The sequence below is a fragment of the Camelus dromedarius genome, chromosome 6, assembly GCF_036321535.1.
Source record: "Camelus dromedarius isolate mCamDro1 chromosome 6, mCamDro1.pat, whole genome shotgun sequence".
NCBI classification, from domain to species: domain Eukaryota; kingdom Metazoa; phylum Chordata; class Mammalia; order Artiodactyla; family Camelidae; genus Camelus; species Camelus dromedarius.
This window is the reverse complement of record NC_087441.1, coordinates 67,700,360-67,725,938: the sequence shown is the minus strand read 5'-3', so window position 1 is coordinate 67,725,938 and position 25,579 is coordinate 67,700,360. Positions and strand designations below refer to the sequence as shown.

At 40.4% G+C, this 25,579-nt stretch overlaps 1 protein-coding gene across 1 annotated transcript in view; it reads left to right on the top strand.

Annotated features, from left to right (window-relative positions):
- Positions 1-25,579, top strand: part of MEI4 (meiotic double-stranded break formation protein 4) — a 124,431-nt gene that overhangs the window by 21,660 nt on the left and 77,192 nt on the right. Inside the window, exon 4 of the mRNA XM_064487124.1 lies at positions 7,404-7,916. Within this exon, the coding sequence (XP_064343194.1) occupies positions 7,404-7,916 (513 nt within the window). The remainder of the gene's footprint in view (positions 1-7,403; positions 7,917-25,579) is intronic.

The window sequence follows — 25,579 nt, the reverse complement described above, 5'->3', positions numbered from 1 at the left end:
GGAATCATACTGTCAAATAGGCCTGAGCCAATTTTACACACAAATATACTGTTTTGTTTTGTGAATCTCATGCGGTGAAGACAATTTAGCTAGGACAGTTATTTCATTAGCTTATCATTTCATGCCTTTGATGTTACTATTCTCTCAGTGTATCCAAAGTTAGAATTGTCATGCAAGCTTCTAGAGTGGTATTAAACAAAGTTCCAGCCTTCTCTTGGTCAGTTTTTCAAACATGCTTTGCAATATGTTAAAATATATCCTTCCAGAGGTACAAGTCAAACAATTGCTTTAAAGTGAAAACTCTCTACTGAAAGATGAATTGTGAAGTATTTCAACATAGCATTTCCAATTTGACCACCAGGTGGCACAAATATTATTTTTAAATTGTTCAGTGCATCAGAACAAGTGAGTGTTTATCATTAATACTAAGAAATCATGGTAAGGAAAAACTATACATACCTGCGATGACATTTCAATGCGTTTGAAGAGATGCTATTTGATTCCACTTTCTCTTAATGTACATATTCAGCAAGTATTCAGACCACCGTCTGCATGGGAGGGCAGGCATCAGTCAGCAGAGTACCCAGAACAGTGAACTCTGTGTCTACACTCAAGAGTCTCTCCTTTCCATTAGTGAGTCACTGATACATTCAGAACAGGTTGATGAGTGCAGTAATAGAAGAATGTTCAAGATAGCCCAGACCAGTGTGATTTCCTCTGCTTGGGGCCAGCAGAGAAGGTTTCACAGAGGATTTTGAAGCAGGGTTATCAGAGCTAACCACCAGAACACACCAGACAGTGGGGACAACTTGTGCAAATGCATAGTTGTGTGAATAGATTGTGGGTTTTGGTAAACCATATGTAGTTTAATATTGCTTGCATGCAAATAGGAGTGAGGATGGAAGTGAGGCTGGAAAAGTGTTCAGGAGCATTGTTTTGTGGGCCAGGCTGAGAAACTTAAGAGGACTCTGTCTTGAAAGGTAAAGGAAGCCTTTGGAAGGTATTAAGGATGAGAATCCTATGATCAAACTGGTGTTTTAGGGGGTGATTCTCAGGAGAGCTGGTTCAGAGTGTGGCCTAGAAGAGGGCGGAACTAGACGCAGGTAGATCAGTTAGGCGAGGGTGTGGCATTAATCAGTGCACGAGATGGTGATGGTGTGAACTAACTGGTGGGAAGGAAGGACAGATTCAGGCATGGTGTGTGATGGTTCATTTTATGCGTCACCTTGGCTGGACCACTGGTTGCCTAGATATTTGGTCGGAACATTATTTGGGGTGTCTGTGAAGGTATTTTGGGGTGAGATTAACATTTGAGTCATTAGACTGAGTTAAGCAGGTTGCCCTCCCCGAAGCTGTTGGGCTTCACCCAGTCTGTTGACCTCCTGAGTAGAACAGAAAGGCTGGGTGAGAGAGAATTCCTTCTGCCTGACTGCTTTTGAGCTGGGATGTGAGTATTTTCCTGCCTTTGGACTTGAACTGAAACACTGGCTCTTCTTGGGTGCGGAGCCTGCTCAGTTTCAGACGGGAACTCACACCATCAGCTCTCCTGGTTCACAGGCCTGTGTAGCTGGCCTGGGACTACACCATTGGCTCCCCTGGGTCTCCAGCTTGCTGACTGCAGACCTTGGAAATGCTCTGTGCCACAATTCCATGTGCCAACTTTTCATAATAAATTTATTTCTTTGTCTCTATATATCCTATTGGTTCAGTTCCTCTGGTGGCCCTAACACATGTGCAGAAGGTAGAATCAGCATAACATGGCCCTTCCCTGTATGCGGAGGATAGAAGAGAAGGGAGTGAGGACAGCCCCTCTCCTGGGCCTGGAGGGGTCGTCCTGCGGTCAGCTGAGTAGGGAGTATGTAGCACAGATGTGACTTGTATGTTTGTATGTGCAGTGCATGAAGACGACTTGTTCAGGTTTATAAACAAAGTTCATGGGGCTTGCAAGACATGCAAAAAGATGAATTTTAAGCAGTTAGTTCTGATTTTATGAATGAGGTGGGAACTGTAGAAATGGATGAGAAAAGGCATGAAGAATTAATGTGGATGTGAGTATTTTGGAGGGCAGCAGAAAGTGTATTTAATATTCAGGGGTGGGCATTTCTAGGGCAGGATGAGTGGCAGGCGGTCGTTGGCTCTATTTTGTCAGGTACACTTGCGATCCACTCTGAAACAGTAAGTGGAGTAAAAATGGAAATTAACAGCTGAAAGAAAAAGGAAGAGTTATGGCTCAGCAAAATGGAATAGAGGGTCTGTGGGATCCAGTGTAAGGGAGGGACTATAGAAAATTTTAGACAGAATCTGTAGTTTTAATTGATATCTTATTTCATGTGCTTTTGTATGATTTTGCAATTTAGCATTATTTAGATTCTTGACGCCTATAATCACTTAATAATAATAATGTATTTAGCATTTCACAAGTACTAGACTCTGCTTCGTCAGCTTGTATATGTGTGTAGCGTATTATCTCTTTTAAATCTAATAACAAACATGTTAATTAGATCATATCCAGTGACTTGCTGGAAAATTACAGTCCTGAGTCCCTTCAGCCCAGTAAGAAATTAAGAAAGAAGCATCATTTGACTTCTGCTTTACCTTAATCCCTTCTGGAAAAACAGGAATTACAGACGGTTGCAGTTGCATGGCTTCATTTTCTCTCCTCTCCTTTGGGGTGTGATGCTGTGTTAGCCGTGCTTTGAAATTTATGTTGAGAAAAGTCATCCAGGCCACTGAGTGGAATCTGGTTGTGATTATGTAAGATTCATTTAAAGAGACAGGTATTTTCTATTTTCACATTCTGTTACCCAAATAAGGATGGATTATTAAAACTCTTGTTTTTATGAATACTTATTTATTTATGACTATTCCAGCCATTATAACCTGTTGATAATTCAGTGTCACTGAAATTCTCTCTAAGAAAGCATTTTTTCCCTGTTTCTCTTTTCCATTTTATAAGCGTATATACAACAGTAACATTTGCTCACTATTGTTTATTTTATTAGGCAGTGGGTGATTTCCAGTGCCAATGCTGTTTGTATTCTTCAAAATTTCATCATAGAGGACAAACAGAATAGGAAATAGATTGGTTATTGGTTACAAGAGGTAGTAGCTGCTATAAAAAGTATATTGTTGGCTTCTTGTTAACGAGTGTTCTAAGACGTTGTAAGTTGATATTGCAATAACCATATTCTCTCCATCTGCCTTTCTGTCCTGTCCGATCCCTCTTCTCTACCTATGTGGTGGGTTGTGAGTTGCTGAGGAGCTGGTCCTGGCTCACTATGAATATTAAAGGATAAGAGAAGATCCGTCACAGCCAGCGGGAAGTTGTCACTAAGCATTTCCCCTTATAAGGTGTCTTCTGCAGACGAGAGTATTATTCAGTGGGAGGACCACAGAGATAACAAGAGACAGGACTTCTGCCATTCAGGAGCTCATAGACGAGTGGGTAATGTAGAAATTGATGAGTGCTATGAGGGAAATGTACACGAGCTGGTATGGGAGCACAGCGGCTTCTCTGCAGTGGTTAGAGAGGGTGATTGGAACTGGAGACCAGTATCTTCCAGGGTTGCTATGAACACCAATTGAATTTTTCCATAAACTACTTTGTAAAATGAAGTGTGAATATAAGATTCTTCATTTCAGTTTGATAGTGGGACTTTAAGACTGAGAGCCATGTCATATAAAACCTGAGTGTGGTCCTCTCCTGTGGAGCCATGCGTTCCTGGAGGGTGCTGAGAGGCGCTGTCCCTCTGTGTGGTTCTCCACTTTGACATCCTCAACGCACGCCCTTGTCACCCTTTTCTGAGAGCACGGAAACAAAACCAGCCGGGAGGAATGGCAGTCGGAGTACCTTCGTGTCAGCAAAGCGCATGCCTGGTTAGAACCACTCAAGTTTGCATCTGTTAGCACCTGGAGATGAGATGGCACGGTTATGACTTGCCAAAAGGCACACCAGTGAGGAGGAAGTGAGAAGCAGAAACGAGAAAGCAGCTGTTGCTTCCCAGTTTAGTTGTCGGGAGAATTCATTTTACGAGTCATCCCTGAAATCACCACCTGTGAAGTTCAGGTTACTTTGATGGAAAATTGAGTAGGTTAATGAAATATTTAAGTTTATGTTCACTTTCAGAGTGGAGAACCGTTTTAAATTCCATGAAAGAAATCTATAAGCTACCTGAATAACGACAGTAGTCCAGTCTCCCTGCTTTACTTTCGTGAAGACTGAGGTGGATGTCTTGAGAAGTTATTTAAATGTTTATCTTTGCTCGTAAGGAAAAGAAAGTGTGCGTTGGCTTAAATGAACATGCTGTCTGCCTGTTCTAATGCAGAAATAGCCACATGCAGTTAAACACGTTGCTGAGCGTTCACTGTTCTGGGTGCCACCATGTGGGTGAAGCTACTGCGTCACCTCCTGACCTTGGAGTACAGATGTTGTAGTGATGGTTAGCAAGCGTGTATTTGCACTTTTATAGTGGTGACAGTAGACACTTGTTAAGTGAATGCACTCTAAATTAAAGTCAGCCCTCTGGCTCTGTCTCCTCAGCCTCTCATTTTACTGAAGGAAAAAGGGGCAATAAATTAGATAGTTTCAAGTGTATGGTGGGGAGGGGAGAAGATGCTGCTTGTACCATTGTTCTTTTTTTAAGTCTTATTTTTTATTAAAGTGTAGTCGATTTATAATGTTAGTTTCAGGTGTACAACAAAGCGATTCAGTTATATGTGTATATATATAGATTTATATACGCACAGATTCTTTTCCACTACAGCTCATTACAAGAAATTTAATATAGTTCCCTGTGCTGTACAGTAGGCTCTTACTGTTTATCTATTTTATACATAGTAAGGAGTTTGGGATTAACAGATACACATCACCATTGTTCTGATGCCCTGTTCAACTAGTCCCCTGGACCCCCTGCCCCAGTCTCCAACTTTAAAAAAAATACGACTGTTGGATGAGATCTTCTTTAACTTTTTATGTGCTGGGGGTACTTTTAACATCCCTTCCTGTACATTCTCCCCGTTTCCTTCGGCCACGGAGGAAAACATTACATCCACATCAGTAAGCACAGCCCATCCCCTGGGGTCCTCGACTCGGTCCCTTCTGCCTTCTCAGAGCTAGGCCCCACCTGCCCTTTTTATTTTCTCTCCTGTCTCCAGCTTTTGTTTCTCTAGTTCTTCTCTCCTTAGTCTGTAATTGCTCAGGGTTCTCCCAGTTTGTCGTGCCAAGTTTGTCCGTGGTTATTCTCCATGCTGAGCGCTCCTGACCCAGGCCCACAGGAGTGGCGGCCATTCTTCACTTTCTCTGTTACCTGCTCGTTCGCTCTCCCGCCCACGGTGCTCTGGCCTCTGTCCACCGCCCCGACTGATCACAGCTGCTCTGGACAAGATCATGGATGACTTTCTAGGTGGTCATTCCGGCATATTTTTTCGGCTCTTTGTTTTACTGGACGTCCGTCCCTCCTGCACGTGAGTCTCCTTGAAACCATTTCCTTGACATGCGTGACACAGTCGTTGCTGCTTTTCTTGTGCCCTCTCAGCTGTGCCTTCTCTGTCTCCTTGATGATTGTCCTCTCTCTGTGCAAACCTCAGATGGATACTCCTCAGAGCCCCTCTTTGGTCTTCTGCTCTGGTCACTGCCCATCCTCTCCCCAGGTGATCCTGAGCGATGCATTCTTCCAGGTACCACCCGCACACCAAGGACTCCTAAAGTGTGTTTTCAGTCTAGACCTTTTCCCCATCCTTTGGCTCACATGGCCAGTCTCCAAGTGAATATCTTCACCTAGATCTCCTCCGGTGGCTTCAGAGTTTATGTGACCAAGACTGACTTCTCCTTGTTTCTCCTACACCACTTTTCTGTCTGTAGTTTCACTGATCCCTTGGTAGCACCGTCATCTGCCCAGCCACCTAAGTCAGAACCATGGGCTGCATTTATTCCTGCTTCTACTCTGTGGCCTGCACCCGCGCAGTCAGCTGGCTTCCCTTTATACTGGTTTTCCCCCAGTCAGTCCCTTGCTTTCCAGTCTTCCGCTGCAACTGCCTGGTTCCCTTCTCTCAGCACATGGTGTGAGGGCCGACAGAGGTGACTTTGGACTGATCTCTCCATATCTCACTGCGTCCTCCTCCAGTGGGCCCTTCGTAGGGCCAGCAGAGAGCTCTGTGGAGTGAAAATACGACCCTTTCCCTGTCCTGCATCACATCACTTACCGTCCCCTTCCTGCTTCCATTGCCGATACCAGTGTTTCTCAAATGTGGTTTCATAGAAATATGCTTGTGCTTTAGAAAGTTCAATGAGAATTTTTCAATTTTGTGTGTATGTTTTACTGATAATCATTTTACAAACAACGACAACCTTTTATGTGTTTATGATGGCATCTCTGTCAAAGAATGACCTAAGTTACTAAGGTAACCTTAACTTCAGGATGTCTCAGCTAATGTCAGAAGATTCTGGTGGTTATATAATTTCAAGGATCTATGACATATATATGTTTTATATATATAGAAACACACACACATATATATCTATAGATATAGATAGATACACATGCGTAATTACAAGTAAATACACATACGTATATAAACCGTTTATGTATTTATTTTTGTGTATCGGGTGTGTGTATGGGTCTGCTCAGAGTTATCCAAACTGCACTCACTTTCATTCTACCTATTAATTCTGAGACCCTTAATACCTCTTTTAAGATCCTTTAGGACCTGCCCTCTACATATTTCTCCAACTTAATCTTTTACCTTACATTTTCTGTAAAAGAAGCGTGGAACTGCTTTGGGTCCTTATTTTTACAGTGCTTTTGTTTCCTTCCTGACTCTGTGCTTCTGTGCTTACGCATTTGGTGTATGGAATTCTCTTGTCTTCCTCCATTCCCCTAACTTTAACTTGGAATGCCTCCTTATGCTTTATAAATCTGTTCTACCATCACCTCTTCCAGGATGCACTGCTCTAAGCAGGCTGGGATGGCTAGTGGTCCTTTTATTTCCCTAGTGCCCTGAGCAGATCTCTGTCTTAGATACACCATATTGTTTTGTAGTTACCTGTTGAAATCTGTACCAGATGGTGACCTCCTTCAGGTTTTGTGGTCTCTCCTCTGTACCTTTCAGGAGTGGCCTTGAATGAGAGACAGTGACCTGCTGATACATGGTGGAGCCCCTCTGCTTTCTACCAGCAAAGTTAAGGCCTTGTCTACAGTCAGGCTAAGCGATTGTATTCACGGTTTCTCCTCTGTTCAGTTTTCACACTACTGCTTCTTCATGTTTCATATGCATTTCATGCTTCGTTAAGTGTTTTAAGTTAGAAAAATCAGTATCCAGTTTTTATATGAAGAAATTTTAGCTACAGAAAGATAATGCTGCTTCTATTCCTTTATATTTCAGGGGACCCGTCTTCCCTGTTGCAGGCTCAGGAACCTAGAAGTTCTGAGAACACATCAGCTCCGCTGGAAGATTCTGGGTGTGATTTATCATGTGAGCAGAGAAGCGACCTTTCAGAGATGCCCTGGCATTCTGTGGAGAGCTGCACCCCCACCCCCTTCCCACCACTGCCCATTGGGAAAAGCCATCCTGCTGCTCCGGAAAACCCCCTGTCTTCTCACATGCGATTCTTGCAGCATCTGCTTGAACTGAAGAACTTGACGGACTCGGGGAGTCTGAAAACCGACTTCAGCCACCTTGAAAATGACTCTTCCACAGTGTCCGATTCTGTTTTTCAGTTGTTGGATGGCCTGATCACTTTTTACCGAAAACCCAAACTTCCTTTTTCAAGGTTTTGGACAGAAGCTGTTGATACTTTAGCTAGACTGATCAGTGATGGTAACTTATCTAATCATATTCTTAAAAAGTGTTCCAAGAAGTTGGAAGAATTTGAGAAGACCCTGCTACAGGTTATTTTAAGGACCAGCCATATAAATCGGGTGAGTAATACATCTCTTCTCTGAATGAAATAATCTGTACGTAATTTTGGTGAACGTGCCCCCTGGGTGATGTCTGTTGTAGGCCCCTAGCCTCGAGGCTCCGAGTGTCCAGTTGGACCCCCTTTTGTAGCCATCTGCAGCTCCGACCCGTCCCTGTGGCCCCAGCTCTGGCCTCTGATTGTCGCACCACAGCTCTGTTCTCTAGTGGATGCCTGGAGGCTTAATGCTTCTCCACTTAGAATTACCTTCCTGCTTTTTATTGGCATCCTTGGATTCTTCTCTTTTGTTTCCCTGCCTGCATTTACTTCCTATTGCTTAAAAAGTCTCAATACTTTTCAAAAAACCATGAACACTGAACAGTTTTCCAAACTATAATGCCTATGAGTGCTAAATTCCTCCTGGTGGAATTTAACCTGTTCTGTACTGAATTTGTTCTTTCTCTGGCATTGACTAGAAGATGCCTGGAGGTCAAAGAATATTTTGCCCTTCTTTTGGAATTTCCCTTGTAAGTGGCATGATACCCCATGGACCTTCTGCAGATATCCTCTGCAGGGTTAATTGAATAAATTGTCTGAGGAACACATAAGGTACAGCTGTATTAAGGTTTTTCTTCTCATTTATTTAACATGGCTTAGAAAGGTTGACTCAGGGATTCTCTTCTTACAGGTGACTTTGAGGTGACCTGAAGTTGTTTTGTTGTTTGGCTCTTGAGACATAGTGGAGAGTTTCTGTTTTGTATTTCTGCTTCCTCACTGTCTGATCCTTTGTTTGGAAAACTCCAAACGCCTTTGCATCTTAATCCTTTTTAACTGACTACTAAAATTATCAAAGAGGTGACTAAAAAGTCCATCTAACTTATGCACTGTAATTCACTGTAAGAAAAAGGTTGTTGGACCTTGTTTCTTTTGATACCTCAGTGTCCAGTGTTGGCCTCAGTGTTATAATCTAATGCTAAGAGTTTTTGTACAGTTAGGCAATACCTGAATTTTCAAAACTCTGACAAAATTGAATGAATAAGCTAATTTGTTGCATGTGCATCTGTTTTTTCCTTTTCCATTAAGGTATGATTTGGTCAATATTATGGAAAACTTTACAATTAAGCTTTTGGCATTTTGAAAGATACTGAATTTTCTGTCCAGGAAACTGAAATTTTTTCCTATCAAATATGTCAATCAGGAATTAAATATCAGATTTTTCATGATATATATCTGAGATAAAGAATTTTTTTCTTTGCATCAGTAAATATCTCAAGTGCTTAATATTCCTTAACCTATTTTTGCATACTTTTGATTTCTTTTTTTAAAACTACTTTAAACAGGTTTTATGTGACTTGGAACCTTCTGGATACTGGCATTTGTATTCCTTACCGGTTACCAGTTGATGTAATTTTTTTCCAGTCTAATCTTTCTCTCACTGAAGGATTGGCCTCCATAGGGTAGCCTTGGGAACTGTGATGGCGCAGACGGGTCTGAAGGGTGTTTTCATACTGTTTGTCACGGTGCAAGCCCTTGCTGACTAGTTGGTCTCAGGGGAAGAATGAGTGGATGGATGGCTTTGTGATTTGGCCAAAATCTAATTCTTATCTTAGTCCTGTGTCTTCACTTGGGTTGAGCTATACTTTACTTACAGTTACCTCTACTGTTCTTGGAGAGGAAATTGTCATTTGGGGAAAGCAGAATCATAAAATTGCTCACTGCATTCACAATTAGGATGATGGTTCATAAATAAGTTTTAGTGACATTATCTCTGGGGATTTTTTTCCTCCCCAGCAAAAGCATCTTAGACTAAATCACTCAAACTTTTGTTATCACTACCAACATCATCATTATTACCATCATCATCCTCTGCCAGATATGTTCACGAGGCTTCTTTATTAGAAAAATTGACTAGCTCTTTATAAATGCTTCCCTGTCTGTTTTAGCTTTCCTCGAGCAATAAAATTTCAAGGAAGAATATGTTCTGATATGAAATATAGGCTAGCTCTTATCACTGTATGTTTTATTGATACTATTCTTGATTAAAACAAAATACCATAGGTTAGGAAAAGATGTACTTCTTTGGAAAAACTTGTTTCCATAGATTGGAAATCTTAAATTCTATTGCTCAAAAACATGAGCCCTGCTATTGATTTTACTAAAGTGAACTTATGTTTGTCCAATGTGATAGGAAAGGATGTGGTATGTGTACTTTAATATTCTGGCCCAGGGATTTCATGTATTTATAATTTATATACAGCCAGATTTTAAATAAAATATAAATCTTTGACAGCATGTTCTCAACACATTCACTAATAAAATTATTCTGACCATAACTTAGTTTTTCTTTAATGATCAATAAGAACTTGGTAGCTTTCAAAATCTTGAGGTCATCATGGTGAATATCAATTACATCAGGGCTGTATATATATATGTGTGTATATATACACACACAGACACGTATATATGCATGTTATATACATATATATGTACATATGTATATATACATATTATATGTGTGTATTTGTATATATTGAAGAAATAGATTGGAGATTGAAATGAGATGCCCTGGAAATTGTTTTGAATGACTCCCTGATTTTAGCCTGGTTGAAATCATTAATAAGTTTAGGGAAAAATGTATGATTTTTAATTTTTCAGGTTCAGATAAACCCTATTTATTTTTGTGCTTTTTAAATAACTTTATATTATGTTTGCTTAATAACAGTTTTTTTTTAGGAATTGTTATCTTAGTCCCGGTCTGTACTATAATTTTAGGTTAACCATTGGTAGGACTAGAAGGTATAACCTACAGTGACATTTGACAGATATGGAAGACACGTGTCTTGAAATCAGATGGTTTGCAGGGGTCTTCACTGGGGCTACCTGAGGGGTCCTGGGAAGCAGTCTTGTCTTATCTTGGGTTGAGCTGTCCTCTACCTGCAGGCCCTAGTATGGTACCTTCCTCACTCCCCTGTGTACTTGCTTGGGGTCAGGAGGCTCTACGTTTGAGTTATTTCATGCCCTTTGTTTGACTGACAGCCTGACCTTTCCTATATTTCCAGACCTCAAAATGTGTTTATTTCTATGACTAGGAACATCACGAGCTAATCCTAGCTTTGTATGGCCACTTATTTCTTTGCAAGCCAGGATATTAACATGGAAGTTTAATACCAGATGGCTTACGGTTCTATTTAGATTTTGCAACAGCTTCTTTGTCTTCAATTTTCACTTATTAAAGAGATGGGGATGATTATATTAAGTATAAAACTTGTAGTTATTATTGAGCTTCTTAGATATTTAGCATACATTGCTAAATCTTAGAGACATAGTGAGTTACTTAGAAAACATATTCTTCACATTTCTTATTTGTTTAAACCGTAAAACAACTCTTGGGCATATTAATTGTGAAATTGAAAAAAAAAACAATTGACTCCCAAGTAGACATTAAATTCGAATCTTTTATATGTTTGATAAGCAGAATAATGGTCCCCTAGAGATGTCCACATCTTAATCCCTGGAACTATGTTAGTGAGTGGGCAGGGAATTAAGGTTGCTAATCAGCTGACCTTTCCATAAGATGATTCTGGATTACCCAAGTGGGGCCAGTACTCACAGGGTCCTTGTGAGTAAAAGAGAGAGACAAGAGAGTCAGTGTCCAAATCAGACAATTTTGAAGATGCTATGTTGCTCACTTTAGAGATGGAGGAGGGAGCCGTGAGCCAAGAAATGCAGGTTGGAAAAGACAAGGACATGGCCTCCACAGGGAACGCAGGCCTGCCAGCACCTTCACTTTGGCCCGTGAGGCCCCTTCAGAGTTCTGACCTGCAGAACTGTAACTGAATCAACGTGTGTTTTAAGCCACAGTTTGTAGCAGTTTGGTACAGCAGCAACAGGACATAATGCACTGTGTTTACCATTTTCATAGTGTTTTTGCATCTATTATCTTATTACATATTTATCTAATAACTCTGTGAGATAGGCCTGGTTGCCATCCTTATTTCCATCTGATGGATAAGAAGGATGAGGCTGGGAGAGAATTGCCTGAGGCCGCACAGCTGGATAGTGGTGCTGTGAACACTAGCCTCGTGTGTTAGGATTGAACGTGCCACTGCACTCCCTCTTCTTTCTCTCTCCCTCAGTCCTCAGATTCTGGGAGGACCCAGATTATAGGATATATGCAGATGTCACTTACACAGTCCTCCTGTCCCCTGCTCTTGTGGTCCTTGTGCTCATCCCTTCCTGTCTGAACTCCTGCAGGAGCCTCGCCTCAGATTCCTGCCTCACCTGAGCCTTCTCTGATGCACCCACCTTACCACAGTCAGTGACCTTTAACAGACGCTGAAAATCCTTCGTGGCTCCGTGTGGGTTTGTGAGCAAGCACACACTCTTCACCGCGGCCCGCGAGGCTCTTTACAGGCCCGTCAGTCTCTTCGTGTGACCTTTCTCCATTCCATCCTAAAGACTCTTCCCGCGGGTCAGATGGAGTCACCTGTGGTTTCCCTAGTACTTCCTGTTCTGTTCTTCCCCTCTGTGCCCCTGCACCTGTCAATCCCTTCTTCTGTCCTGACAGTTGTACCCACCCTCACGAATTGAGCTCAAGGATGGAAGCCTTCCCTTCTCCCCTGCCTACCTTGCACTGTCTTCCTTGTGCTGATTGAGGAGCGTTCCCGGGAATTCACCACCTTGCACATCATCCTGACTGGCTTTTGTCCTCCACTAGATCTGGAGTCTCTGGGCCACATGCCAGGCCATGCTGACTGCGGTGCCTGGTGATGGGGCGGGTGTCTCATTGTGGCCGGTGAGGGTGGGAGTCAAGGCTCCTCACGTGGCCTTGGCTCCCCTGGTGGGATGTGTTTTCCTGTGGTGTTTGGTAGCGACTGGGAGGTTCTCTCTGAAAGCTTTCCTTCTTGCTAGGATGCCCCATTTGGGCCTTTGACTGGATAGAGCGGGCTTTTGTCATTGTTGTTACCTGTGTTTCTGTCTGTGCCATTGGCATTTCTGGGTTGTTGGCTTCTCTTTTGCTCCAAATCTGGGACATACAAAGCAAAAAGAAAACCCGGGAACTCACCATCTGGTCCTTCCTTTGGTTCTCAGGCCCTTAGCCTGTCTGCCTGTCAGCCTTAGGTTTGTTTTAAACGTGATGCCCAGCGGCTTTAGCAGTACTTAGTGAGAGGAGGAGGGATACACAGGTCCTCTTCCCAGAAGTGGAAGCCTGTGAGTGTATTTTAAAATACCTTCAATTCCATACTATTATGACAAAGAACTAGCCCTGCTGCAGCCACCCAGCCCTCAGCCCCACCCGAGACCACCACTGCCAGGTCTTTCCTGCTCTTCTGCCCCCACTTCACCCATGTTTATAAATAAAAGCCTTACACTGCTGTTTCTCAGGTCATTTTCTTTTTATCTGTTCATTTTGTATCATAGAAGACAAAAATTTATGTCTTATGTGGCTGTCCTCTTCCATGTACTCTCCAGTCATAGTTTTATCATAATTTTTAGTTAAATCAGTATCACATATTTTTATTATTATACATATTATATTTTAATATCATTTTATTATTTAATACATTTATATAACTACTATAAACATGTAATTGTTTTTATCATGGAGACATTAATATATACAATGATCTCATTTCCTCTTTGTACAGCTGGTTTCTTTTTTCTAAAAATAATTGCTAAGAATATTTTTTTTCTATTTTATTTTTTTCCTACATACCTGTAATTGATGCTTCTTTCAGACACTTTGACAGGGTTGTAAGTGTCCTTTCAGTATGGCCACACAAATTGAGTCATTTATCAGTTTCATCTTTTATTTTATTTTTTTGAAGACACACCTTCTGGAGTCTTCCTGTTCTAATCTGGGCCGAGGCTTCCTGTGTCTCTGCTCAGTTTACTCCAGGGACTTCTTTTAATCACCACCCTGGGAGTTCCCTTTGCTGGTTTCCTGTGCGGTGTCTTGGAGTCCCTAGATCTCACTTATGCCTTTCCTTGGTTTAAAACTTCATTTAGGTGATGCACATGCCTCATGAGCTTACTTAGAATGGATTCCTGGGATGTAAACTTTAAAAATATTTGTTTACTTAAAATATTTTATTCCAACTTAAAACTTCATTGCTGGATTAGGCTAGGTTTTTCTGGTTGGGAATCATTTTTCTATAGAAGTTAAAACATTTTCCCACTAACTTCTGGACTTCAGTGTTGCTAATGAGATTTCCAATGTAATTCTGAGTTTAATTCCTTGAATGTGATCTATTCTCCACCCCTGCACACCCACAGAAGCACCTGAGATCTCTCTTGTCCCCTTTGTTTATAACTCCAGGATGGTGTACCTCGATGTGTGTCTTTCAAAATTTCTTTTCTAAGTCCTGGGTGGGTCTTTCAACTTGGGATCTCATCTTTCAGTTCTAAAAGTTTTTGAACAACTTTTCTCATATATCTCTGCCTTTTATCTTCTCCTTACCCTTTTTCTAGACTAGTTCTTGGTCTGATTCTCTAGATTTCTTGTCTTTTTTTTTCTTGTACTGTTTATTCTTTTTATTTTTGTTTTTTCTTGAGAGATTTCCTCAACTTTTTCTTCTAGCCATTGTATCGAATTTTTATTTCTGCTGAAATATTTTTTAGTTTCTATGAATTCTTAGTCTTTTGATTGTTCCTTTATAGCTCCCAGTTCTTGTTTATATACAATAATATATAAAATGTTTATATTTTCTTTCTTTTTATTGAGTTATAGTCAGTTTACAATGTTGTGTCAAATTCCAGTGTAGAGCACAATTTTTCAGTTATACATGAACGTATATTCATTGTCGCATTCTTTTTCACTTTTTCACTGTGAGCTACCTCAAGATCTTGTATATATTTCCCTGTGCTATACAGTATAATCTTGTTTATCTATTTCTACATATGCCTGTCAGTATCTATAAATTTTGAAATCCCAGTCTGTCCTTTCCCACCCCCGCCCCTCTGGCAACCACAAGTTTGTATTCTATGTCTATGAGTCTAAAATGTTTATATTTTTTTGCCTCTCTTTTCTTCTGGTCTTGATGTCTGCATCTCAGCTGATCACTGTCTTTTGTATTTGAGGCTTTCCAGTGCCTTGAGCTAATCTGGAAATACGGGCAAGGTCTAAGCGGGCCACCTGACGGATAACCTAGGGGAGGTGCACTGGCTGCTTGAGCAGAGGCGCTGAGGCAGGAGGAAGCTTGCAGGGCCCTGGAACTGCCATAACTGGGGAGTGTGGTTGGGAAGGAGAGGAGCTTAGCAAGACCTGTACCTAATGTGATGGAGAGGTCCAGATAATGAAAGTTCTTGTATATTCTGTTAAATACTTGAGTTTCTTCTGCAGGCCAGAAGTCTTACGGCGTATAATTTAAAATTGCATGTGCAGTTTCGTGTGTAGGAGCGTGTGCTCTTTTTCTAGGAAGGTGCTCCCTAGCTTCCATGTGTTTCTGAAAGGATACTGTGATCCCCAAAAGTAAACAATATCCGGGAAAGCCTTGAGACTGATTTGCACACCCTGCCCAAGTAAATACCTTCTCATCCAAATTCTACCTGCTTTTCAAAGCATGGCTCAAATCTCCCTTCATTCATAATTTCTTCCTTATCAATTTGATCCTGAAATGGACTCCTCTTCTGAAATTCTGTAGCAATTATTATCCACATAATTCACTTTTCGGTTTGCCATATGCTGTCTTATTTCAGTTTATCTAGCATGGCTCAGATTTTTAAAGTATTTTATTGAACCTTTCAAGTGTTTTTATTGCAGAGATTAATAGCTTAAGTTAGCATTCCCAAACTTATTTACTAGCGGTGATCTTTGACAAGATTACTTCAAGTTCCACGTCTATAAAATGGAAACAGTAAATATGATTCCCTCACAGGGCTGTTGGGAATTTTCAATGAGTAGAAGCAAGTGAAGTGCTTAGCAAAATATCTGGTATCACGTACTTCCCTGAGGAGGGGGCTGTATCCTATTTTCTCCACTATTTCTGGTATAATACTGAGCTCATTTTATGAGCAAAATACAATGTTTTTTTTAATTGAAAATAAGACAGTGAAAAGAATTGACAAGTTATACTTCACATGCCCGCATACACTTAAATACCATCTACTGTCTTTTGATCGTGTGTTTTTGGGGATGAAGCCTTCCCTCCAGCAGCTCTGTCTTGCTGCCATGTAAGGATTCTCCTGCAGTGCCTCCACGTACCAGGGGCTGGAGAGCATCTCGTGGGGTCACAACTGTCCTTCCACAGCTTCCCGCTGACCGGTCAGCTAATTAGCGGGCATCATGGATATTTTTCTTTCTATCTTAATTATAGAAAATCCACTGTAAATTAACTATTTGAGTGTCATGGTTTCAGTGTCTCTTTGCATCAGTCCCTTCCGGTGGAGCTGTGCTGGGCTGCGTCGCTGATGTGGGATTCTGTTGCTATTGATTCTCCCCAGACTGTCGTTTCTACTTGGATCACTAAAGATTTGGCTGTCAGGCATTTTATGGATAAATCTGAAGCTGTCGTTCACAAAGTCAGTTGTCTTTTCTCACCAATGTGTATTTCTTAGTTGTATGTTAAAGCTCATTCATGCCATGATGATACCAACCAGTAAAACATTAACTTTTTAATATAATTCTATCCAAGTAGCAGCATTTGTTATAGCTTTTTTTTTTTTTTTTTTTTTTTTTTTTTGCCGTGAGATACATCATTTTAGTAATGACATAGGCTTTTACTCCTTTGCTGACTTTCCAAAAAGCCTTACCCTCTGCTGTTTCTGTTTTTGTCCTAGGTGTTCATCAGTTACTTAAAGTTTGCCTCAAGGACTTGTAAGGCTGCCCACAGTCTGCTTTGTTTTAGGATGCTCCTGGGGAAACAGAAGTGGGATCTAAGGTTAAGGCTTCAAGCCTCATTTCATTCTTGTGCAGTGTTAAAAACAATCTGGGCTAATGTTCCTGCCCTTGTGCTTTAATTTAATAAGTTTACTGAAACAAGATGTATCATAAACTAAAATCTTAATACTTGTTTGATCACCGCACCAGGGCATAAACCAGACACTCCTCGGGTTTTCAAAGCAGTGTTTAACTTGCAGGGCTCCTGCAAGGAAAGGGGAATAGACAGAACAGAACTTGTTTCGGTTTACTTTCAAAGTATAGTTTCCCCTCCAATTTCTCTTCCTAAGATGTTTAACAGCAGTCTCCCTTCATACTGTGCTTCTCAGCTTGTGAAGAAGCACTTTCCCCTGGAATTTACTACCTGTTCTGGCAACAACTCTGTGTTGTGGTTGATACTAGTATCTTCAGTTTATAATGAAAAAATTGAAGATAGGCAGGTTAAAGAACTCACTGAAGTTACTTAATTTAATTAACTAATCACAGAAGACTTAGGACTCAAACTTACATATATATATATGATGACACATTCTTCCCCTTTTCCTGCTGTATCTTATTTCCATCATTAATTTTTAAAATTATTCGTGCATTTTTGTCCTAAATGCAAAAGAAGTAAACTGACTTATGTTTATATATTAAAAAACATTCATTGGATATCAGAGGTCTTAGCAATATTTCTTTCAGTTTTACAAGAAGAATATTTATAGTTTGCATGGATAAGTTACTGCATTTTATTCTGGACAAAGGTTTATGTTTATAGAGAGCAAAAAAGGAAGAAAGTACTGCTCTGTGTTACAATATAGGGTCATATGTTCCTTTTTTCTTCTTTATTGGCTATAAATAAGTCTGTTGAAAACTACATAATTGCACGCAGAGTTCTGTAACCCTAGTTTCTAATTAACTGTAAACTATGTGTTTTGCTTATGTCTACATAAAAATTGAAATATCTTCCTTCCTGTTATAATAAGTTTTTTTTGGAATACATTTCAAATTTCTATTTATAAACTTATAAATAGGAATTTTAAGCTATTTTTTTAGTTTATTTTTCCCATGGAGTTCAGAATCTGCATAAAGTACCCACCCCACATAGTTATCAATACTTATAAGCATTGGAAAAGCTTAAATCATAAGTATCAAATGTGAGCCTTGGAAAAATCGATTTTGAAAATGTGAAATTGCTTCTCCTTTATTAATAGGCAATAATGATTTTGAAGCAGAGCATGTTTATTTTGAGCATATAATTAACTGTTAACCAATTTACTCGTTTTTTCCATGGTATTTTTCAAGTTGTAGGTCTCTAATACGAAACATGGGACTCCTCTCATGTTCTGGGCGCTCTCACAGATACTGGGTAGACAGAGGAGACACAGTCCCTGACCTAGAGAGCTAGTCGTCGAGATAGCCACTGAATACACGAACAAGTAAACATACAGTGATGTAACAGGTTTGGAAAAAAGAAATGAACAGGGTGCGATGGGAGGGGACAAAAGGGAAGACCTAATTTTGGTTGGTGGGACATGCAAAGCCTCATGGAGGAATTAGCTTTTAAATAGAATGAGAGGGAGTTTGAAGTAAGGACTTTGAAACAGTGGTCATAGTGCATGTCCCTGAGACAGGACGGATGTGAGCAGCTGGAAGGAGGCAGTGTACCTGAGCTGAGAGAGGAAGGGCAGAGAGCTGCATAGTGAGTCTGGGAGAGCATGGACTGTAATGGATTGGTAGGATGCCTGCCTTATTAGTTTCCTGGGGCTGCTGGAACAAATTACCACCATCTCAATGGCTTAACAGGAGAAATTTGTTCTCTCACAGTTCTGGTGCCCAGAAACCTGAAATAAAGGTGTTTTTATCTGGAGATACCAGGGGAGAATGTTGGAAGTTTAGACAGATAAATCTTCCAGAAAGTAAAGGAAAAAAGAAAATAGAAAATAAGGAGGCGAAAGAAAGAAAACTGGAGGGCTAATTTTTGGAGTCCAACATTTAAATAATAGAGTTCCAGAAAGATGGAATAAGAGAAAATAAGAGGAAATCATTGAAGACACAATTTTAAAGATTTCTGAAAAATGAAAAACCTGTATTTCTACATTGAAAGACTACAAAGTACCCTGTACTTGGATGAAAATAGATTATAGTAAGGCCATCACTGTGAAATTTCAGAACACTGATTCAAATAAAAGATCTGCTGCTAGAGAGAGGAGGGAAAAAAATTACAGTTTATAGGCCAAATATCATGAATATACATATTTCAGATTTTGCAAAAGCAAAACAGTGAAAGAACTGAAGACAATGAAGTCTTCCCAAATATTTTTAGGAAATCTATTTCCAACTCAGAATTTGGTACCTGATCAAACTATCAATCAAGTATAAGAATAAATGAAGATATTTTCAGGTATATGAGGTCTCAAGTTATGCCTTCCATGTACTCCTTCTCAAGATACTATTGGATGGTATTCTCTCACAAAATGAGCTCGTAAACCAAGAATAAAAGGCATGAAATACAGGAAACTGAAGAACAACATATGATAGAAGATGATGCTGAAGGACCTTTCAGGATGACAGCCATGCACCAGGCCTGGAGAGCAACCTTGTGCATTGGAGTCAGTCAAGAGGGTCCAGATCTTTAAGAAAGTGAAATTGACTGAATACACAGCATGTGGGAACATCTTCAGAGCAGATTAAAACAACTGAAGAAGAGTTTGGGGGTAGATTTTTATTAACTGCATAAAAAATTAACCATTTTTAATTACAGGGAAATGTGCAGAAAAAGAAAAGTATATAGAAATCTACATGGCCTGGCTGTGCATACTATTTATGTTACAATAATATAAACACAAAGTAAATAGCTATAGAAAATCATGAGTGAAAAGTGTGTATATGGGTAGATGTGTGTGTGTGAGTGTGTGTGAGAGAGGGAGAGAGGAGGAGGAGAATGGGGGATGAGTGCAGGGCAAACAAAAGACAGTTACATCCATAGTGGGAAATCGGTATTTTTTTAAAAAGCATGTTATTATAAAAAGCAGGTAAACACCAAAAGAATCTACTAGAAGAGTTCCCAGTGAGAATGACGGTGGAAGGGGCAGAGTCCCACTGTCTTTGGGATGAATGCTGTACAACTGTCTGATAGTTTAGGCCTGGAAAACCTGAATAAAAACAAAAACTGGGGGAAAATAGGTATGTTAGAGGAAGAACCTACAGGATTTGGTATGGATTTACGGTGGGGGGTTGGGGAGAAGTAGGCAATAAGCAGTATTCCTGGGTTTCTACTCATCGACTAGGTGACCAGAGGTGCCGTTACAGATTCAGGGGTGACAGGAGGAGGAGCTGGCCGAGGCTGGGCAGGGGGATACCAAGGCCCTTTCAGACGTACGGGTTTATACCGACTCCGAGATGGTGTGCGCGGCAAGGCACTTGGCTTTGTCAGCCTGGACCTTAAAAAGGGGACCCGGCCTGGAGATAATTGAGTCTTTGCACGCAGAGGTTTTAAAGCTGTGGGAAAACAGATCACAGGCAGGAAGAGAGGAGGGCCTAGCGTGAACTGTCAGGAGCCCTGGGCATTTTGTGGTCTGATAGCAAGGAAGGAGCTTGCAAAGGAGATCAAGAACTAGAGGACTGAGAGGGAGGGGAAAAGTCAGCAGGGATTGTCTCGGAAGTGAAGAGAAGAGGGTCTTTCAAAAAGAGGGAATAGTCCATCTTGCTGCTGCATAATACGCAGAGCTCTCAGAAGATGAGCTGAAAGGCCTCCGTCAGGAGCCCTTCACGTTGCTTGTTCGTACCTGGGGTACTTGGTAACTTAGCACTCTTGTCACACGCTTACTGAAGATGCTCTCAGACCTTAATGTGCTGGCGGTCATATTGTTACTTACATGTAACCAGCTTCCTTTTTGAGTTAACGCTGGGAAACATAGTCTAGGTAATCCAAAATACTAACTTAAAACTATGTATCCTTTTAAAATATTTGTTAACATATTTGGATTTCATTTTTGGTGGGCTTACTTAAGACACAGGAGCCTTTTGATTGTCTTTTCCGTGTCTCTTGTTAATGGAGACATGTGATAGCATGTACCACGACCGTCTATTGTTGTTTATCATTTGCCACTTTCCTGGAGTTCCATCTCCCAGTTCTCTCTGTCAAATGCTATTTTCATTTTCCTTAGTTCTACACTTTAATTCTTTAGTTCTGCACTTTTGTTCAGAAACTCTTAGCAATAGACAACAGAAGAGCATGGCATTGAGATGGCTATAGTTGTTCATCTTCATACGAGGACTTCTTCATACTTTCAAGCGAAAAGTGTTATATCCTGATGAAGAAACACCTGGGACTATTTTGAGACGATACCATACTACCTGAAATTATTTGGGAAGGTCTGGGAGTCAGAATTTTAGGTAGTAGTCACCTTATAGGGATGTGTCCCGGAAAATACTAGGCATTCTCGGGAGGTTGCAAGGAGTGGAGACAGCTTCGGGTCAACCTAAGAAAGAGCAGGTTCTTGTAAGGATGGATGCAGACTTGGCACACTGGCCACAAGCAGCAGCGGGAACACGGTACTTTCTTTGACCCTCCAGTGGTTTCTCAAGTCATATAGGTGTTAATCTGATCATCTGCTTCTGTAGAGTACTTGTAGTTTGTGGTTTGTTGTTTATTTCATCTTGATATCATAACCTTTCAGTTGCCTCATGCTTAAAACTAAGTTAAGGGCCAAGCACAGTCCCTAGCAGATTCTAGCCTAATTGAATTAAATAATTATAACTCTGACATAGTCATATTGAATTGAGTAATTGAATTAATGAATAAGTAGCTAATGTTCCTTCTGGTAAAAGTATATGTCAGGATGATCATGCCAGAATCCCCAGATGGGTTCAAATATGCCTTAGGAAGATTAATATTTATATGTAGAATGCACTCTTTATTTTTTATGAGGGGGTGGTAATTAGGCTTATTCATTTATTTCTATTTGGTGGAGGTACCGAGGATTGAAGCCAGGGCCTTGTGCATGCCAAGCATGCACTCTACCACTTGAGCTGTACCCTTCCCCCTAGAATGTGTTCTTAAGGTAAACCATGGCGAACTTAATGGGATGGTAAAATATATACTGATTTGTGTCATGTGATAATTCAGGATCATTCTTACAGAGCTGAGCAGGCATTTCCTTCCCTTTTCTGTGTTGTTTTTCTAATGCCTATGATCTGTTCACATCAGTGCAGTTAGATTTCCCAAATCCTGTGTCTTAGCCCCCCCACCCCCACCCCCAGCGCATGAATGCTTGCTGCTCGATATAGTAAAACCTTCTTCCTCAAAATGCAGTCCAGGGACCAGCCATGTTGACATTATCCAGGAGCTTGTTTGAAATGCAGACTCTCAAACCCCATCTCAGATCTACAGAATCTGATTCTGCCTTTTAACAAGGGCTCCAGGTAATTCATATACATATTAAAGTTTGAGAAGCACTGAATTAAGAAAATAAATTTTGATTCTAACCCCCCAGTAATTAAGGCCATATTTATTGAACTCTTGCTAAGTGCTTTGCATAGATCATTTCGCTTAATCCTTGTAACAACGCAGGGAAGGTATTTTTATTATCCTTATTTTACAGATGGAGAAATTGAGGCATTCAGAGGTGAGGGAACTTTCCCACGAGTACAGCTAGGCAGTCCTACTCCGGAGGCTCTGTTCTTAAACGAGACAGTTGCTGCCTTCCCAAAGCGATGGTTTACTTACTCCCAGCTCCTAGGAACCCAGCACCCTGTGCTCTACCAGTATGACGTCTGTCCTCTAAGCTCAGGGAATCTCTTTCTCTTTCTTCCCCATACCCCAGCCAGAGAAGAGTTTGAGGAAAATAATCACCTCCTCTCTGGCCTGGTTACTGGAGGGTTTTAGAGCCACAGGCATGGATTGTGTGCTTACTGTGTGTGCGGCCTGAGGAGGAGACAGAATGGGGTTGGGGGAGTGTTATGAATATAGTCTGGACTCTGGCATTTAGAATTCCCTCAGAGAATTGTTAGTTAGGGTTCAGGGAAGGATGAGAGAAGAGGAGAGTCTGAGCCCCTTTTTGCCTGGGTACCCAAAACCATGAAAGTGGATGAATCTTTAGTATCAGCCCAAGACGTGTGATTTTAGACATAAGGAAAAGAATTTCCATATCAGAAAAATATCTTCATCTACTCCAGTTTTTAAAGCACTTTATTGAGTTATAAAATAAACTGCACATACTCAGAATACCCAGTTTGATAAATTTTCATCAATTGAGTTTTGTCTTCAATTCTTTTCTAGGAGGCAAACACTCCTATACCACAAAATAGAAAGATGGAAAGTTTACAGCACAGTGGTTGAGGTTTGGGCCAAATGATACTGAATCTTTTTGTTTTGATAAAGGAAGAGTCTAGAAGAGAGAGATGTCCCAGGCTGACTTCAAGGGGAAAGGGGCAGGGTGCCACTGAAATTGGAAAAAAGGAGGGTTGACAGTTTTAGCCTGCTTATCATCCTGTATATAAACAGAAGGGTTGCTGTATGTAGCTGTGCTGAACTGGAAACACGGCCGTTGCTCATACATGCTTTGCACATAAAAGTAATATTAATTATGAGTTTTGAATTAATAATTCACTGAACATGCATAAAATTGCTTAACTATTTTTAGTCAAAGGCCTGGCGACTTCAGATTCATCGCAGTCTGTGGTGGGGTAAATACAGCGCACGTGGTAGTAAGCCTTCATCTCAGCTGCCTGTGTTTCTCCTTAGGGCATTTACCTGACATTGAGAATGAGTCGTTACATTTCTTTGTAAATCTGTTGTTTTCCTCCACTCCTTGTGTGGCTGTCCATTGCAGCTCTGCTTGGCTCTCTGCACTTCCAAGGGAAACCATGGGAATGCATTTGTCTGGGAAACAGAAGACTGAGCTTTCCTGTACATTCCAGGGATCACTGTCTGGAAGATAGTCTTTCCTTCAACCGATCTAGCAATCACAGAGCACAGTGAATTTAGCTCATCTAAGAGGAGGAGTTAGTTGGATGAATTTGGGGTACAGGGTGCATATATATATAGTAATATATGCTTAGTCTGTGATAGGTATACACCTGAAGGTATAAGAGGGGCAAATGGTAAAATAATTTTAAAAAACACACCTTCCTTCATGATAAATAGCTTGTTTTACTTTTTAAATGTGTTCGTTTTTTTTTCAGTTAGTCTTAATAAAAAACGTGAAAAAACTCTGATGAAGCTGATCTCTCAACATGACTATAATAATTTCAGATGCTAGAGTGTACAGGAAATATGACAATAATATGTACTCCATTCTTGGCTTTGCGAATAATTGAAACCAGAATAGGCTTAGAAAGGTCTCTTAATTTCCTTCACCAGGAGTTTTACCTTGAATTTGTGGAAGAGGGTTATTCTGAAATGCAACATCCTTTTTTTTGTCCAAAGTAAGATGTTTTCTTCTTTTACTTTTGCCATTTTCATGAATATTTCTTTTATTTTATGATAAGCAATTTTTCTTCAGAAAGAACAAAAAATTAAGGACAGTGCTAGGAAGTTAATGCTAGTCTGATCTTGTTTTCATTGCTTCAGAGCAAAATCAAATATAAAATAAAATCAGAACACAAACACTAATACATGATACATTTAAACCAAGGTTTATACATAGTTCCTTATAAAGATGTTTACTAATACTTAGTTTCATTCTTTTGCCAGGAGAGGAGTTCCCTAGAAAGCAGTACTGAAACTTACTTTTTATAGCAAACTAATCTTAAACAATTGAAGTGAGAGAAATCAAGTTGGACAGAACTTGAGTGTAGAATTCATCTTTAAGTAATTTCTGCTATTAGCAATGGTCCTTAACCTGTTTTTTAAAAAATACTGCTGCCTGAATCCCATGCCAGATCCACTGAAACGGCATCTTTTGGCATCTGATGTTTTCGAAAGTTTCACAGACGATTCTAATGCTCAGTAAGATGGAGAACCACTGAGCTCGTGGGGCAGGCTATTTAGAAAACAAACTGCATGAGTGTGCGCGCACACACACACCTTTTAGTAACTGAGCAGATCCTTTTTCTACATGATTTGGTGTGGGTCCCGAAGTTTTCAGATGCTGAAATGAAGTCTGATCTCTCAATGTGGTGTTTGTTGTCAGCTAGTTAAAAGCTGTTACTGAGCAGACACTGCAAGCCATTGCATGCTGGCTGTTTTGGGCAGCCATTGGGTTGACATAACCAGACTTAGCAACCAGGAGAGATTTTCTGTTCATGGACAAATGCTGTATAAAAGTAGATTAATGTATGTCTGTACATGATGCATTTCAAATCTATGAACATGAAACTTCATTCTCCATGAATTAATTAAATACCAAGGGAATTAATATTAAAGAAATACTATACATTCTTAGGTGCAAGAGTGTTAATTAAAGCTGGCAGAACAACAATTCAATCACAAGTGTTATTAAGAAGCTCTTTTAAAATTTGCAGTCCTGTAAGTAACAGCAAATGACTGAATGCTGAGCATTGTTAAATGTAAATGTCAAATTAAATTGACTTGCCCTAGGTTGTTTTTCAGAGTACCGTATTTACTTGCATTAATTCTCCCTCTATATTCCATGATAAATAGAAGAGGAAATGCAACCAACCATCTTGGTCCTCTTCAGTTGTCATCCTAGGCAACTCTTACAAATCCTACTTCTTCCTCTTTCTTTCTAATGAGCTGATTGTTCAGAGTTGTCAAGAAATCAGTGGCAAGGCACATAGCTGACTCAGGATTGAAGCTTATTGGAAATTGTCCATGTTTTTTCCTCCTATTCCAGCTCCCTTTATGAATAGCACACTGG